Raw genomic sequence first — 18,094 nt, forward strand, 5'->3', positions numbered from 1 at the left:
AACACATGAAAAAAAGTTCTTACCTGTTAGGCAGCATCTTGCTCTCCATGTATTTCCCAATGACAGACCCTGATCTTTGCTTCCAGCTGGCTTTTGGAACACTTGTTTTGCATTTCTGCAGAAATACAGAATACTTCTTACTAATTTACTCCTGTTGTTCATTGTGGTTAACTACCTTCATTCCTAACGTTTAAATAATGCAATGAATATGAAAGAAAAAAGTCTAGAGGTATTAATGCTTCAAAATCCTGATTGATAAACAATCAGAACATGGAAACTCCAGATCCTGCAAGAATTCATCTCCTTTGTAAACTAAGTGGACCACAATAAAACAGCATATCATGAAAAGAAGTCAATAGATATATGGTGATTTACACTAGCAGCTTCTTGTAGGAATAAGAACACAAACAAGTGTAAACTAAGTGGCCTTAGTCTCCTTAAGCCAGAGGACTTCTGGAACTTCTCAGGGGCCCATTCTCTGCTGCTGGATAAAAAGTTAATGTGATCTGCTCTTACCTAGTACCAGTATTCAGGTACTGATTCAGGTATTCAGATATTGTACTTTTGTATAAACGTTTCAGGATATTAGCTACTCTTGACTGAATAGATTAACACAATTAAATTGTTCAATTTTTAGGTTATTTTGTCCTCTCATGATTGCATCCTTAGCTTTTTATAAAACACATTCATCTCCCTCAAGGAAGCTCCAACTTTGTAATTCTAAAAATGTAGCTCTTAAATTTGTATAGCAAACTTAAAAATCTTATTCTCAAATGAGCAAAAAGACGTTATAAATTAAGAATGGGGCAAGATTTAAGTAGCACAAGAGTCTGTCTCCTGCATAGCCTTCTCATACCCTTCTTTTGAGGCTGTTCTGATGTGTTTGCTCAACATTGGGTTTGAAAATAATAGTTGTTTACCTGTAAAAATATGTCACGTTCATCTTTGAGATGTTTGTTCCTCTCCCTGCAAAGGGAACACAAAGAAAAGAAACACTGAGGCCAAGTATTTAGAACTGCTGATTTTAATACTCAACACTAACAGACTGGACAGTTGGCAGTGTAAAAGGCAAGACAAATGCACTTTAATTTGGCATATCTCCACCCTTGATTGTGCTTTATTTATATTCTCACCACAGCCAGCTCCCTGTCTGGGCCACTGAATCTCCAGTAGGGCTATGCTGATTAAAGCTAGCTAGCATCTGGCCCTCATTCCATAGCTGAACAAAACAAATGCCTTAACACATAGAAATCAGTTCTGGTCAATATGCCTTCACTTACTTTAAATTAGAATGTTTAAAACTTTTCACAGTAAAGATAACTTCTTAATGTGGAGAGGGTGTAATGAACACCATCTCTATTCATCTGGTGACACCTGTGAAGGCCAGTTATGTCCCTCTGATGGCTACAGTTGTGGCTGCCATGGAAAAGTCTCCCTAGGAAAACGTCCATCTTCCATTCATTATGCAGAAGAGATGAAAATGTCAAGAAACGAAGACTCCAGGCAATCAGCCAACTCTGATCAGATCTGACAACACACCTGCTTAGTACATCATTCAGTGTCTCCATATGTTGCTGGCCTGGCCACAAAAGAGACTAAGCAGCCATTACAGCCTTAGTGAACAGAAAACAACCTCTGCTGTCAGATGTTTCCATCTATGGCCCCGTTACCAGTAGCAGGCAAAATCACACCACATGGAGTGGCCTATGGGAAACACACTGCAAAGTAACAGCCTTTCCTCAAGCATAGAAGCTTTTTAGGTAACTTTAAAATGAGGCCTCCTGAAGGAAATGCAGTGAATGAAGGCCTACAGGCCAGTACAATCTATAGCCCATGCAAACTTACCATTAAGCAAATAAAAACTAGCATTGCTGCACATTAAAAACAGGGCTACAATTGTCTGAACACAATTCCAAACTTTGCAGTCTATCAATACAGAAATGTTACAGAGAAAATTTGCTAACTATATTTTGATATAATTTTACAAAAAAAATTTGGGGGAAAGAATCTTTGTTTTGTTTGTACTCCCATCACTTCAGAAAAAACAGAGCCTTTTAGTAAGCTTCAAGTCTCCTGTGGCCAGGCTTCTACCACGGAACCAGCTTAGAACAGTTCACCATTGTTTTGTTTTACATTTGACTTTTGGAACGGAGATAATTGTCCTACAATACCAAATTGCCAAAACAAAGCAAATCTTTCATGTGTACTGCCTTCTACTGTGTGCAAGAACGGGGCTTACAAAAGACATATTGCCTTTTATAACCATTTTTGCTGTCTTCTGTGTCATTATCCTGTGTCGGGTTGACTTTGGCTGGCTGCCAGACGCACACCCAGCCGCTCTCTCACTCCTCCTACTCAACAGGACAGGGGAAGAAAATAAGATGGAAAAATCCTGTGGGTCTAGATAAAGACAGGAAGATTGCTTACCTACTACCATCACAGACAAAACAGACTAAGCTGTAGGAGGATGAGAAGCAAAGACAAAAAAATCAAAATCACCTTCTCCCCACTCCCCCTTCCTCCCAGGCTCAACTTCACTTCTGTACTCTCAACTCTTCTACCTCCTTCCCAACCCCAAGCAGTACAGGGGGATGGGGAATGGGGGGTTGTGGTCAGTCCATAAAAGCTCCTCTCTGCTGCTCCTTCCTCCTCACACCTTGCCCTTGCTCCAGTGTGGGTTCCCTCCCACAGGTTACGGTCCTTCACAAACTGCTCCAGCGTGGATCCTTTCCATGGGGCACAGTCCTTCAGGAACAGACTGCTCCAGTGTGGGTCCCCCATGGGCCGCAGTTCCTGCCAGAAGACCTGCTCCTGCATGAGCTCCTCTCAATGGGCTGTAGCTCCTGCCAGGAGCCTGCTCCTGCGTGGACTCTGCACAGGCTGCAGAAGAATCTCTGCTGCAGCGCCTGGAGCACCTTCTCCCCTCCTTCTCCACTGACCTGGGCGTCTTTAGGGCTGTTTCTCACACATTTTTTTCTTATTCCTCTCTCTCAACTGCTGCACAGTGTTTTCTACCCTTTCTTACACACGCTTTCCCAGAGGCACCACCATCTTGGCTGCGGGGCTCAGTTGTGCCCTGTGGTGGATCTGCTGGAGCCAGCTGGAACTGGCTGTGTCTGGCACGGGGCAGCCCCGGCCTCTCCTCTCCGGCACAGAGGCCTGCCCCTGTGGCGCCCCGCTGCCAACACCCGGACACCTACACCCAGTACATATCCCAACATAATTTCATCCTTTAATGTATCTCTTCAGAATGATGCAAGAAGTCCTTGAATGTAAGGTCTGCATTACCTGAAAAAATCCAGCTGCTTCAGAAGTCCTGACTTCTCTCTCTGTAAGGTTTCTGTCACTCGGTACACCTCCCTGTAATGAAAAGAAATAAATAAAATTGTTCTAACCATGGTAACAACACTGCTAAAATGCTTCCCCCTAGGAGTATCCACATTTGGGACTTCAGCTTCTCCAAACCTGTAGACTTTATTCTGCATGAATGGTTACTAATTTTAAAAAAGTTTATTCGGTATAAGGCCCACAGTACCACAGCAATTTGAGTTAGCAGAGGAAGGAGTAGAGGTTCTTTTTAAAAAAATTATAGCTTTATAATTCTTCATCCAGAGAGCTTAATATACACTGATACTGGCACTTGCATCATTCAGAGAAGACATACTGCTGAAATCCTTCTCACTCATGGCCACTAAAGACCACGTAACATTTTAACCAAAATTAGAATTTATCTTGCTCCTAGAACCATATGTCAGGCTCACACATCTATATTCCCTTCAATTTCTTTTCAGTTCCTGACTTAACAGTTATGCAGCCTTAAACATTGGACACAGCGTCTTGGATTTTTACACTAGATTTACACCATTTACTTTGACTTAATGCAACTTGGTGTCTGGCCTTAAACATTTTTTGCCTTTCAGTGAAGCCTCAAGTTCTTCCTGTGCACAGTCTGAACATTACACCTGCTTGAACAGCTCAGGTCTTACCAGACTGATACAGTTGTTTAAAGCAACACTGCAGGTGCAGTTGAGTAGGGCTGAGCTCTAATTCCATAAAACACTATTGAATCCACAGTGCTTTGTAAATGCAGTAGTATTATTCAGCAGTCTGACCACTGGGCAGATTTCCTCTGTAGCTTTAAAAACAGATCATTCCACAGTCTTTGCTCTGGATCTGAAAAGAGAGGCCTCAAAGAGGAAACAAACCACCTTGAGGAGGAACATTTCTACTGTCTACTTCCAAAACACACATCAAACATGCAAACCTAAAATTAGTGCTCTAAACACAGTGGCTGTTCTTTAACAATCATTTATCAACAAAGTTCATTATTTATACCTTCAAGAAAAATTAAATTTGTAATAACTAAGAAGAGTTTGGCACAAAACTTAACAGAAAAAGAATATGACATTTGATCTAATATTCTGCTCTATCCTGAAACAGCCACAGCTCTGAGTTACGTATTTCATTGCTGAAATATATAGAGTCTGGCAAGATATGCACCACAGTCTGGCATCCATGTGCTCTTCATTGGCAACAAAAGGGTTTTATAGATCCCTGAGCATTTTTTAAAAACTGTCTTCTATTAAATGGACTTCAGTGAACATTTTTGCCAATTACAGCTTCAGGGTAATGTAACTTTTGCTTTGTGCAGAAGGCTGGAGCAAGACAGGTAGATTGATTTGTCACTTAAAGACCATTTCTATCCCTCAAAATATCAATTGCAAATATTCTTTCTTGAAAAATATTTTTTAATTCAGAGTCAGAATCTGAAATCCAAAACATTTGAACTGGAAACCCCAAAATGAACCCCAAGGCCATAAGGCCTTGTCTGAATTGTGATTTAGCTGCATAAGCTACACTTTATCTTGCTGGTCAGGGTCGTTCGTCAGAAATGATGTCCTAGACTTGCTTTTGATGAAGAAAAGAAGCACATTCTAGCTGTCTCATAGCCAGAGTACATTCTGAGAAGCAAGCTGCAGATAGACTTAGCTTTGAGGAGGATGGAGTAACATGTGCCACAACTGTAATTTCTGTAAGGAATCCCACTGGTATTTCAAAACTAAGACATAATTTTTAACCAATGAAACTGACTTTTAATTCCAAACACCCTCAACAAACAAAGGGGTGGGCGAACACCGACGTTTTGAAGAAGTAGCAAAAGATTCTGTAGAAGCCAGATATGCTACAGAAAACATGCTGAATTACTTGGAGAAAAATGACTAGAACTGCACTTAGCTTTGCTAGTGGTTTCTGCTTATGACACAAATTTAAATCACAGCACTGAATACCCTGAGAAGGAGGCTCACTGGCACGCTAAGCAAATGCACTAGAACCACTGCAGCTGGAGACTTACAGTTCCTTCTCCTCATGTAGTCTTGACGCCTCCTCCTGAAGCACCTGTAACTGTTGTTGAGCCAGGCATAGCTCGTGAGATGTTCTCTCCAGGTCTCTCAGCAGCTCCTGGTTAGTCAGCTTCAGCTTGGTGTTCTCTACTTTGGTTTCTTCTTTGCCACTGAGAAGTTCTGTACATTGCTGCTCTAACTGGGATGGAAGAAAAGAGAACAGAAAGTATTATAACTAAGCGAGGCATCTTGGTTTTGAGGCTTTCAATTCAAGTCTTAGAGTTAGTTGAATAGGGAAGCTGCTTCTGTCAAAGCCAACATACGAATAAAACACACATGGTGCTCTTCCACTGCTCTGCATACAGACATAATTATGTTACACAAAACCAAAGCTATTCCACTCTATGACTGAATTTCATCCAGTTCAAAAATGCACCAGGACAAACCACAAAATAGGTGTTTACAGAGCAGAGTAGCAATACTTAGTTGATATTTACAACTGCTATTTTAGACAATTTCCACAGTGACAAGGCCTACACAGAACAATTCAGAGTTCTGCCTAAAAACTGTTAGATTTAAATCTGGTAGCTGATAAACCTTCCCATCCCCAGTAACATCAACAAGCAGTAACCTTTCTGCCATCTCAGCTAAGTCTGCCAAGAACTGTGAATTAGAGATTTTTATTCAGTTTTATATTCACTCTCCAAAGTATATACAAAGGAAAGATACACCTTCCCTGTGAAAGAGATAACAGCAGATGACAGTGGTTTCTGGTATGTAAAGAAGTTCTACCTGCTTCTCCCTGGCTAACTGAGCAAATTAAGATGACAGAGCAAAAGTTAAGTAGACTAAAATTGGTCCACTTCATATTAGGGAAGGCACAGCTGACCTGAAGATATAAAAGCTTTTTTTTATTTTTTTATTTTTTTCAGTATGCGTTTTAATGGATGTAAAGTGTACTAGGAGCATTACAGTGATACCAGTTCAATCCTTCAGATCTGAGACACAATGGAGGAACTCTCATTTTTCTCATCCCAACAAGCAGAGCTCACCCAAACCAAAATCTGTCCAGCTCTGCCAGTCTGTTCACTCTCCACAACACTGCTGCTGTTCTAGTCTTGGTTTTGAATGCAACCTTAAGGCCCAGGCTCAAAACAAAAGCAGAAAATACTTTCTAGCTGGGATTATGAAAGGTCAGGAACAAGAGTAGAGTGGGAGCACTTATCTCAGCAGCAGCACCAGCTTCACATATTTGCTGAACTGTAGCCTCAGCAGGCTCACAGTTCATATGGAACGCTGACTAGCTGGGCATCAAATTACTGCTGAGCAATGTTGGTTTACATTGATAGATCACTTCAGTTCCTGAGTATTGCTTCCATTCCTTGACAGAATGACATTATCTATTCTAAGTAGAAGACCAGATGCTTCAGGTACTAGAAGACAAGACTTTCTTATCCAGAGGAGCGGTTTTGGGAGAAGCAAAAAGTGATCACACAAAGATGAACTTTCAAAAAGCTTAAGAGCGACAAATTGCAGGCAGAAATCCCACTTCCAGAATACTATGGCCATCTGAGAACTTAGAGACTGGCCTGGAAATGTAACTGCAATGGTAGCCATCATCAGCTCCCAGAATCATAAGTACTGATGTTAGAAACAATTGCTACAAATCCTAGTGCCTACTCTTGTGAGAAAAACAACTATGTTGAAACTATACTCAATAGCAGATGCTCATAATATTTAAACCCCAGGACACAATAAGAGGAGAAAGGGTTATTTCACAGCAATACAGAGCTCCTTCCTTTCACCGTATCTATACAATCCTTTAAGTCATGCCAAACACTACTTTTAAAGCATTCATTTAAACAACTCCTAATACAGTGGAATAACTCATTAGGCGGATGTTCAGCTGGTATAGAATGGCATAGGCCCTATAGGCTCGAGCTGCTTATTGGAGTTGCAAATTGTCTCCCATGGTCATCAAGTAGATGAAAATTGATTGGGAAAGACTCATGGCCCACAGTCATGTCTAAGAAAATCCAGGAAGCAGAGAGAATTAACCAATTACCACAGGTCAAGCAGAGACACAGTAGATGATGGTGTATATTCTCTTTTTTTTTTTTGACAAAAACGGGAGGAAAAACTCACTAGTTTAAAATCTAATAAAGAACTGGGATTGTCCAATATAAACAAACTGCTGTTGAGGACAGCTATTGCTGTCCCTCAAGGACATATACATTAAGCATTCTCCATGCACTCTCTTGTTCTTAGCTCAGCAGCCTTTCTGTATTTTTTCTCTTTTTTTTTTTTTTTCTATTTATTTCAGGTGCATGTGAAAGACGAAACATTTATGCAGTGTTATAAGGCTGGGGATTATTTTGTTCTTTATGCCTTTCTTAACAATCCTATAATTTGATTTGCATTTTTGAGTGCTACTGATCTGTGTTCTCATGGATCTCTCACTCAGAACCCCAAAATCATGCTCTTCAGTGACTGTCATCAGCACAGAATGCATCATTTTACGTGAGAAGCCCAGTAACTCTCCTGCATTTTACCTGGTCCACACCTACTTTCTTCCCCTAATACAAGATTCTGTGCCCTAGATGTTATGCTGGACATCCTCTGTCCCCAGTGCCTCCTTCTGAGGCATGTCATCACACATCCCTTGAGGAACACTATTGAGAATACCTTGTGCTTTATCTAAGCCATGTAGAGCAAGCTGACAATTTAAGATCATGGTAGGCAGCAAAAAGGCCTAGCCAAAGGAACCTTGGCCTACAGAAGGCCAGTCAACATGGAATCAGATCAGTATTTCAGTCAAAACAGGCAGAAGACCCTCATAAGGGAGACTCCCTCTGGCTAAATCAGCAGAAACAACACTGATCTCGTCTTGTCTGGAAGTTCCCTTTCACATTTTTTATAATAATTTCCAACACAGGAATAATTACATTGTATTTTTAAAAAAAAACAAAACCAAACTTATTAATGAAGTTTGGAAAAAAGCATTTGTATTACTCCCAAGAGGTTCTCTCATATAATCAAGCATGGAAGTTGTAATTAAACCAAGCCACCATTACCATCTGCAAGAATAGATTTAATTATCAAAGTATATTTCCATGCAAGAGGAGGAGGCGAAAGTGGCAGAGCACTCTGGATACAGCAAGCATTAGACAGGTGGAAGCTAACCTAGCACACACTGGTATCTAGGTGAATGAAGAGTGGGGTTATAATATTACATATAGTATTATAAAAACAGATCTGAGGAAAGATGAGAGTCACTCTCAGAGATGTTCCTTAGGAATTAAAAAATATAGGTACAAAACACTGCCTGTAACTACACTGAATTAAGCATTCAAATAAACAGGCTAGGCTGCTATACCAGAAAGAAAAGAAATCAAATATTGTATGTAAGATTGACAATGGGTACCAATCAGCTGGCTGAATGACGAAAGTTTCAAATGCCATCAATCATTTGAATAAAATTATCTCACTCATCACATCATTAGAAGCAGTGAATTCTATTTGTCCAGCACAGCTTCCTTTCAATAAAAATAAAATGGGATAGCTTAATTATTATGGTACTATGAAAATCCTGTCCTTCAAAAAGCACCCTTGTCGAGACTCACGCAAATTCATAAGGGAGAGGGGAAATGATAAATAGAAATTACAAATAAAATAGAAATCACGGTAATACTATTAATAATAAACAACACAACGAATAGAAAAGGAAAATATAAAATTAAATAAAAAATAATACTAATAAAAATAACACAGACATTGTTTTATGGTTGAGTCACCATCCCTGGAGGTATTTAAAAGACATGTAGATGTGGTCCACAGGGACATGGTTTAGTGGTCGACTTGGCAGTGCTGTGTTAATGGTTGGACTTCATGATCTTAAAGGTCTTTTCCAACCTAATAATTCTATGATTCTATGTTCTCCAAGATAGGCAATAGTAGACAATAGGCAATGTAGACAATAATCATAAGACAAAACTGCTGCCTGTATTACTAGATTAGACCAGGCTTAAAAATGAGCGTAAGCCTTTGAATAGCTTCTGTGGTTTTCATACCAAATTTAGAACACATATATTTCAGAGAACCACAGGAAAAAGGTTTTACAGAACTACTGGTTGATAACTAAGTTTTAAACACAGCTTTAAAAACAAACAAACAAAAACAAAAAAGGAGAATATTAAAATATAATCATTACAAAATTACGATAAATAGTTTCTTATATTTTTGCAGTTAGCTTCAGGCTAAAAACACCTGATTTGTGTGCCCCCACAAATATCTTCAAAGTACAGATTATTTCACTACAGTGCTGCAATGTGGTAAACAGCCTCCATAAAACCACATCCATTCTGACTCACAGTTGTACTGAACAAAGGTAATTAACATCATGCAGTTGATTTCAATTATGTAATGGCCTTTCATCCTCAGTCTTATATCCTCATCAGCTGAACTTGCATAATTATAGTAAGCTAGAGTTTTGCCACCCCTCTTACTAAAGTACAATCCTACAATTCTCATCAGCTTCAGCAGCACCTGGATTCATTCCTCAGAAGAGGATCTAAAAAACTACACACAACTAGGAAACTGCCCTCAAACTTCTTTTTCCTCTTCCTTCCCTTCCCCTCTTACTCCTCTTCTGCTTCCCAGGACTAGCACTCCCAAGCACTGCTGCCAGGAAAAGAAATTTTACATGTATTTTATATTCATATTCTACAGAGGGAGTTGGTTTCACAGCATTCCATTTCAGTCCAGTGCTACCCCCTTTCCCTATTGCTAGTCTTTCATGCACTGACCTTGGAGATGCTTTACAGCAAGTTCACACAGGCAGAAATACTCTGCTTCCCCAAGCAGGTCATGCATTTTAAGAAGTAAAACACATCAGGCTTTAATATGGGAACTTGACAAGCTGTTACCATGCAAGAGAACCATGCACTGCTATAAAACCGTGATCACAGAGAGACGTATCAGGAGCAGGTTGTTCAGGAGGAAGCATTTCAAGTTCATAGTGCTGAATCATCCAAAACAAGTAAATGAGTAGTTGGTACAAGCTTTGAGCAAAGGTGTACACTATAAGACCCAAATCATTTTTCTCTGCTCTTGAGCTGTCTGGGCATTAAGCCAGTTCCTAGCACATCGAAGGCAGTGGAATTCTGCTACATTTTCATAAAATTAACCTAGTACCTGGGGAGAATACCTGGAGCATTTTTTGTCATTTTATCATATAAAAGGAAAACTGCTTTAGAAACAGAGGGTAACATTTTTCTTAAGCACATGCATAGAAGTCTAGCAGTCATAACTCCACTTTTAAATGCATTCAGGTATCTAATCACGACACAAAAGCAACAGAGGGTCACAGTTTGGCAGAACCACATCACACCAACTTGCATTTTTGGGACCTAAAATAGTACCTAAATAAAATCATATGAACAAATAAAAATGATCTATTTTTTAACTCTGAAGGATATCAGTTAATACCCTTTTCTGTTTTTGAACCAATTGTTCCAGCTCTTGTTCTTTTGACAGGAGCTTGCACTCCAGCTCTTGACTGTAGGACTGAAACCTCTCTGTGTCCTGTAAAATTCAAAGAGGAAATGTATTAACAGAACAGCACAATTTCATCAGCAGGAGGAGACATGAGGAATCAGGCATGAAAATAATAGGCAAGCTTTTCACAGTGAACATAATGAGCTACTGATAGAACTCTATTTACGGATGGTATTACTCATGAATCCAGCCTCTGAGCTTCTGTAAACTGGTGTAGTCCAGCAACTTCAATGACTGCAGTTGCTACAGGATGTGCTGATTGCACATGAGTAGGCATCAAGTCTACAAAGTGGAGGCAGAAGTCTTCTATCTTAGACACGAGCCTTAGGAGCTTAACCAACCTAAACCAATGGAGCTAGGATGCATCCTCCCATTTCCAGCTACACACACCCTCATCCTCTTATACACTAGCATTCATGCTTATCTGTTGCAGCAGCGAGCTGTTTCAGAGAGCTAAACAAGCAGAAAAAAAAAAGCAAAAACACGAATAGCTTTCTGCACGTTTGGTTTCCTGAACCAGACAACTGCTGGCACAGAGAAGTGATGAGAATGCACTGATGGAAACAACCTGGACAAATTTCAATTATTATGGAGTCATACTGTAACTCACATACCAGATATCAGGATTGACATGGGAGATACAGGCTACTGACACACAGCACAGCAACTCAGGTTGAAGTAAAAGAAACAATACCTGCTACCTTTAAAATCCATCACTAACAACAATTTGTCACAGATGTTCCACCAGTATAAGCAAGCGATCTGGGCTTCAGGCTCTGCCATTCAATTATATCAATCTGTCCACTATCTAAGTATCCTGCAAACACTGGGAACTCCCAGTCCTATTTGGGATTACTCCTTCAGACACTCCTCAGCTGAGACAAATTGTCAGACCTCCCCTGAGTAAAATCAGGTTCCAGCAGTTCATATCATCTGAGAATCTATCCTATTCCTCCACAATAGGCTTCTACTCTCTAAGATCCCCAGGAAAATGCCTCTAAACAAAAATAAAAATTCCCTCAAGACAGCAGTGGTTCCTACATGCTTTTTCCCTTTAGCAGTACACGCAATGGGGTAATCAAATGCATGTTAACTGGCTTCTTATGTGGAAGAATATATATCCAAGAGAAAAAGACAGACTAACTGCCCCTTTTGTACAGCCTTCAGTCAGCAGGGTATTAAGTATTGTAAATAGCTACAATTTGTACTTATTTGCATCTTACCGATTTCTTTAAATGTAAATGCTCTTCATTCAAGTCATAATAATTTCCCTTTTATATGATATCAATGCATTTCTCCAGGCTGTAAAGTCTTTGTGAAACTTTGCATTAGAGAAAGAATTTAACAGTCAGATCTCCCCAAATCCCAAATTAGTCATGCCGAGAAACAATACTTCTTGACTGCCTGACAACCATTAGTATGAATGCTGACTAAGCTGTAAATAGCTGCAGTGGGAAGCTTTAATGAAAAAGCTTGAAAGAAACGGCTTTACCTCAAATATACAACTAATTATGAGATCCAACAATCATTGCTTATGGAAAAGTCTTTGTTGTTTTAGGATTTGCAATACAACTTCAGTTGTGGGCTATTAAGAGCATATAAACCATTTCTTCCACAACAACTGCTGTCAGGCAAAGTTGCAAATACTTTTTATCCTTCAGCTGATATACAAACTTTATATAAAGGGTTCATCTCATCCACCACTAAAAACTGCTCTCAGCTTGGAATGGAAAAAACTTTAAATTTATTAGTCAGGTTCACTACCCTGTGAGGCAAGTGAAAAGATTGATTCCTTAGACAGCTTATTAAGGCTCTTTTTGCTCTAACACACTTCATGTCAGGAAACAAAAAATACTTCATATATTTGGATCACAAAAGGATTTTTTAGATATCATATGTGATTGAGAACAGAGGCAATAATTGATGGATATCCACTAGTTTTGGCAACATTTTGTGTACCGTATGTTGTTTGAAACCATATATTGGTTTCATTTATATGACTGCTTTCAAGACAACAAAAAGGCATGAGCCAGTAGCTCATGATTGGTTGTCCCAGGCCACCCAGAGAAGCTGTGGAATCTCCATTATTTGCATACTCCAAACTCAATTGGAAAAGTCCCTGAGCGACCTGATCTAGTTTGAAAGTTAGCAACAGAGGTGCCTTCCCACCTAAATGATTCTAAGATTACTCTTTCCTGGAGCATACTGAGAGTTCTTGTTAGTTTCCTTGTTTTAGGAGAAAAAAACCAGGACAGACAAATCCGAAGAACTGACTACAAAAGCAGTAGAGGAGATTTAAAGGAGACTTTGTAAGAAAAGGGAATTCATTGTCAGGTGTTCTAGAAACACCATGGCAGTGACAAAAGAATCTGACCTACGTTTATTTTGCAAATAGCTGTGGTGGTTTCAGAAATTACCATCACTTGATTTATCTCTGTTGTTGCACTTCAGTGAGAACTTATCCCCTCCTCAAAAGCAGAGACCGCAGAACTTAACAGGATTAGTGTTGCTCTGAACCTCAAAGAGCATTTTTCCTAATTGTGACCAGAAGTTGGACCTATAGCAGCATCAGTAATACAACGAGGCTGTAGTTCAGTTGACTTTCAAAAGAATGCCAGCTGCTACTGTATGCCAACCACTGAGCACAGGACATCGATGCTCCTCTCATCCAACAAGTCACTTAGTTTGAAGCTGCAGAGCCTGGAGCAGTACAAAAGCAGCAGTGAGGTAAATTATGTTTTTTCTTATTCTGTTGTGAAACACATTTTGTGGGCTTTCATTTCACACCCAGAATGAGTATAAAACCACTGGAAGTGGGAGCCAAATCCATGCCCACAATAACAAAGAGACACTCACTTTCAAGAGAAACTGCTCTTTCTCCTTTTGAATTTGCTGTTCCATTTCTTCATAGAGGTGTTGAATTTCTTCATCATAAGCAGCAATTTTCCTAATAAGAGATAAAAGTATACTGAGTGGGTCTTTGCAACATTCCTTCAAGTCATGGCTCACATTACGAGCTAAGCCCCACATTTCTGCCTTAATACAAGACTCCAGAGAATGTTCTAGGGTTAAGAAGATAGACATTTTTGTGCAGGAAAGGTCACAGATTAAATTTTTTTCTCACGGAAGGAAAGCTTCAACAGCTCAAAGGCTAATAAAGTTACACATCTGATGTTTCCATATAAAGCAGATGTTCATTATGCAGTTTTAATGACTACTAAATCTTAGGTTTAAGGAACAGAGCTTCCTAGTGACAATACTAAGAATAGCAGAGCTAAGTTTGCCAGTTAAAACTATTTTCATAGCAACTTCATTTTTTTACTCTGGAACTGCATTGTTCATCATTCAAGAGCATTGAATGAGGTACATCTATCATGTCTAAGATGATTTAGCTAGAACGGACTTCTTGAAAGTCCTTGAAAGCTGCCTTACTGCCTCTCTAACAGCTTTGCTGAAACAAATTTGAAAAGCCCAGCTGAGGAACAGAAGTAAATATGCTGTGCACAAGTGTATCTGACTGTAGGAAAAAAAGGACTTACAAAGCTCACTTTTTCCAGTAGAATATTGCAATTAACATCATTGCAGTTTGATACATGAAGGATTACACTGAGCAGATGCTTTAGTCTGGGCAGGAAAAATTTAACTGTTGAAAGGGAACAAGACATCTGCTTTGTTGTGCTTCTACTCTATTCTACTGTCATTAACCCAGAAACTGAAAAGCAAAAATCACTTTGCATCAAACTCAGGGGACATCCTAGAAAGATTTTTAACAGAGATTAATAGGGCCTTTATATGACACTGCTGTATATTCCCCTACATTCCTCTTGTTAGAGCTGTTCCTTGAGCGATCCGCAGAATGCATCTGTTTTACAAATAAAGTACATCATCTCCTAGGGCATTCACATCAATAAGAGCAAGACAAGGAACATACAGTAGAAAAAAGCCATTAATTTTGTAATCTGCCTATCTACTATTTTTTTTTTACCTAATGCTCTACATATTCTGTTTTCACTTACTAAATGTTTTCACTTACTAAAGGCCTGATTCTCTTCTCATGTTAAAGCCAAGCAAATTGGAAAGAAACTTCAAAAAATTTATCTAAGCTAAGAGGAGTGAGAAACACCAGAAACATGTCTGTCTTTACCCCTTGCAAACATCAGAACACTTGACATTGCCAGCTTGCATTTTCAGTCACAGGTAAAAAATGAGGGGGGGAGGCATTTTCTCATGATTTACAGCAGCAATAAACAAATATCAAGCTACATCAATTTGAGGAAAATGATTGCTGTCACTTAGATTTTTGTAAACTCTGATTAGGTGAGAAAAGCAGCCCAGACAAGGGCCTCTTCATGTGACTGCAATGCTTCAAATAGAGTGCCAGAAAATCCAGAAGCTTTTTTTGCTGCCTTACTCCCCTTACAGTGTAAAGTCAGGTCATGTTCTGATCTCAAATTTTATTTTCTTAGAACTAAGAAAATGCTTCATAAGAAATTAGCACTCGTCAATGGAATAAAATTGCACAAATTCATAAAGAATTAACAATTATTTAGAAAGGTATGGCAGAGATGCTAAGACGATATTTAAAAATACTGTATTCATGCAGTATAATGTCACTTTGATCAGGGCTAGATTGACTACGTACTAAAAAACCCTGTAACTTTGCACAGGCAGAACACATTGCACGGCAGTCAGTGTTTCCATGGGAATCATAAAGATTTTCTTTGCTTCTGTGTCACAGGGAGAATAACTTTAGTGCTGTATTATTAAGCTGCTGATTTAGATATTTCTTTCCTCTTATGTGTTTGGAAGCAAAGGATATGGCAGCGCCATCAAGACTACATCCAGGAGGTACCTCTGGATGTAGGAATCTTTTTAGTTGGTCTGGCACATAAGCAAATGCCATTTCTGCAGGCCGAATACTCCTCAAGCATTCCATTCATGGCTTACCATTCTTAACTCTGATCAAATTAAACAGAAAGATAAAATAATATCCTGTTATAATCAAAAGTGTAACACAATTATAAGTAACGTAACTAACAAGCAGCAGAAAAAATAATCCAACACATTAGCTGGCAAATATTCCCCACATGCAGTCAGGGGAAAATAAAGCCATAAGGGCATATCATTGTTATGTCAAAAATCCAAAACATTTTGATTAAAATCTCTGTTCCCTGGGATCATACCATCCAGTTTTACTCAATGCATAATTGTATAATTTCAGCAATTTTCAATAATGTAATCTTTCTCTTTCAGTAATGCTGTGGAATAAGCAGAGACGGAGATGAAAGGCAGACGGTGCTGTTGTTGAGCACACTAACCAAAAAGGAATGCAACATGAGTTCACTAGGTTCAGATCATGAGTTCAGGATCAACACACTCACAAGGGCTTAATTTCTGCCCGTTCATGTAGCTGCTATGTGAATTATTTGGGTTTCACAATTGCTGTTCATTAAGTTTGTTGTAATGGTTCTTCTTTCCCTTTAAAAAAATACAGTGATTCGTGCACTTCGTGCACTAATCTTCTGAGACGCTGATTCTCCTCTTCTTCCACCAAAGGCGGACTCTGACACTGTCCCATGCTAAGCCCAATGAGAATGCAGTTCATCCTTCCCTTCTGGTTTACCCTTATGTTTATCTTCTCTGTTTAGAACTCTGCTGTTTGAAACACAGCCCACCTTTTTACTAGGTTTGTCTTTCAAACGCAAAGCACGGCAGCAGACAGAGCTAATGGCAGTTGAAGATTTTGTTGGCTATTAGAAGAAAAAGGTCTCTTTCTCACCTGTTTTAAGCTTACTTGCTATCAGTCTTATTAAATGCCCCTTGGTTCTACTGCTAGGGATCTGAAGAATAACAGTTCCTCCTAGTCAGTGGTCTCATGGTTTTGTAAAGGTCTATCATATCCCACTCCAGCCTTTGCCTCCTCACTCAAGAGATCCTACCTTTTAAAAATACCTCTCTCAGAATAGCTATTCCATTCCTTTAACCACTGACTTGCCATTCTTTATACCTTTCTTCATTCCACTACATTCTTCTTGTGTTGCAGAGCCCAGAACTTCACTCAGTACTCAAGATGGGGGTGCACCAAGATTCTACGTAGTGGCAAAAGCATGCTTTGTCATGTTCTCAGTACCTTTCCTGAACATGCATAGCATTTTACTGGGTTTTTTTGGCTGCCATTGCACCCTGAACTGATGATTTCAGGAAGCTCTCTGCAATGACCCCAAGGGCCTTCTCCAGAGTTGTAACTGCGCATTCCAAGCTCAGCATCACGTAAGCATGACTTAAATTATCTTCCTTACATTTATCTACGATGAAGTTCATCTACTGCTTTTTTGCCCACTCAATACATGACCCTACTGCTAAATTTAAGAAGCCATCTAATTTTAAATTAGCACTTAAAATTAAATACAAATATCAGAAAATCAAGGACAACTAACTTACCCTGGCAAACAAAAATTCTAACCACTGTGTAGATGCCAAAAGCAAAATGGATGAATGTATGGAGCTACTAGTCAATACTGTCAGTGCACAGCTTAGCTATGGCTGATTCCAGCACCAGACCAGATATATGTACAGTATTTGGTTTGATACATTACTGTAGTAAAAGTCTCTCACTTTTGTTTAAATGAAAAGAAATGAAGCAAATGAGTATTTTTAAAAGGAGAGGGTTTAAACCTCATATTTTCGTTTTGCCTTAAAATCTACAAATATAGGCAACAGTTCATCATCAATTCCTTTATGATGATAAATACCAGTGAGGAGAACAACACCAGTTCTGGGATAAAAATGTGGCTTTTTGCTTTGTTTTCCTTAAAGTGTATTCAGTTCTATGTAAAAACTCATCAGCAGTATTTTGACTGTTGTTCTACTGAACCAGAATTACAGATCAACTAAAAGGAGAAACATGCCCATGGTTATATTGGCACAGAATATGTCTAATGCACTAACAGACCTCTTCTGTGAGTGTATCAGGAATGTATTTGGTATCTTGTTAGGAATCTTTGTTGAAACACTTTAACTAAGAGATTGCAGTGGTAGGTTTAAAGTTTCTTCTCCAACAATTGTCTTAAATGCTTAAAATAAAATATAAAACTGAGGTGAAGTTAATATTTGACAAAATCAGAGTGGGTCAGTTTACCTGAAATACTAAAGCAGACCTTTAATACTAGAAAAAATCATGGCCTGTTACTAAGTAA

At 39.1% G+C, this 18,094-nt stretch overlaps 1 protein-coding gene across 2 annotated transcripts in view; it reads right to left on the reverse strand.

Annotated features, from left to right (window-relative positions):
• The window catches only part of CRACR2A (calcium release activated channel regulator 2A), a 66,560-nt gene that overhangs the window by 19,974 nt on the left and 28,492 nt on the right, over nucleotides 1-18,094 (reverse strand). The window contains exons 7-12 of one of the 2 annotated variants that reach the window (XM_082308087.1): nucleotides 13,755-13,845; nucleotides 10,830-10,925; nucleotides 5,354-5,541; nucleotides 3,289-3,360; nucleotides 921-966; nucleotides 24-115 (exon numbers count right to left, since the gene is read on the reverse strand). In XM_082308087.1, the coding sequence (XP_082164213.1) occupies nucleotides 24-115; nucleotides 921-966; nucleotides 3,289-3,360; nucleotides 5,354-5,541; nucleotides 10,830-10,925; nucleotides 13,755-13,845 (585 nt within the window). The remainder of the gene's footprint in view (nucleotides 1-23; nucleotides 116-920; nucleotides 967-3,288; nucleotides 3,361-5,353; nucleotides 5,542-10,829; nucleotides 10,926-13,754; nucleotides 13,846-18,094) is intronic. The other variant, XM_082308088.1, reaches the window with a different exon arrangement.

The sequence above is a fragment of the Platalea leucorodia genome (assembly GCF_965183815.1).
Source record: "Platalea leucorodia genome assembly, chromosome: 4".
Classification (NCBI taxonomy): domain Eukaryota; kingdom Metazoa; phylum Chordata; class Aves; order Pelecaniformes; family Threskiornithidae; genus Platalea; species Platalea leucorodia.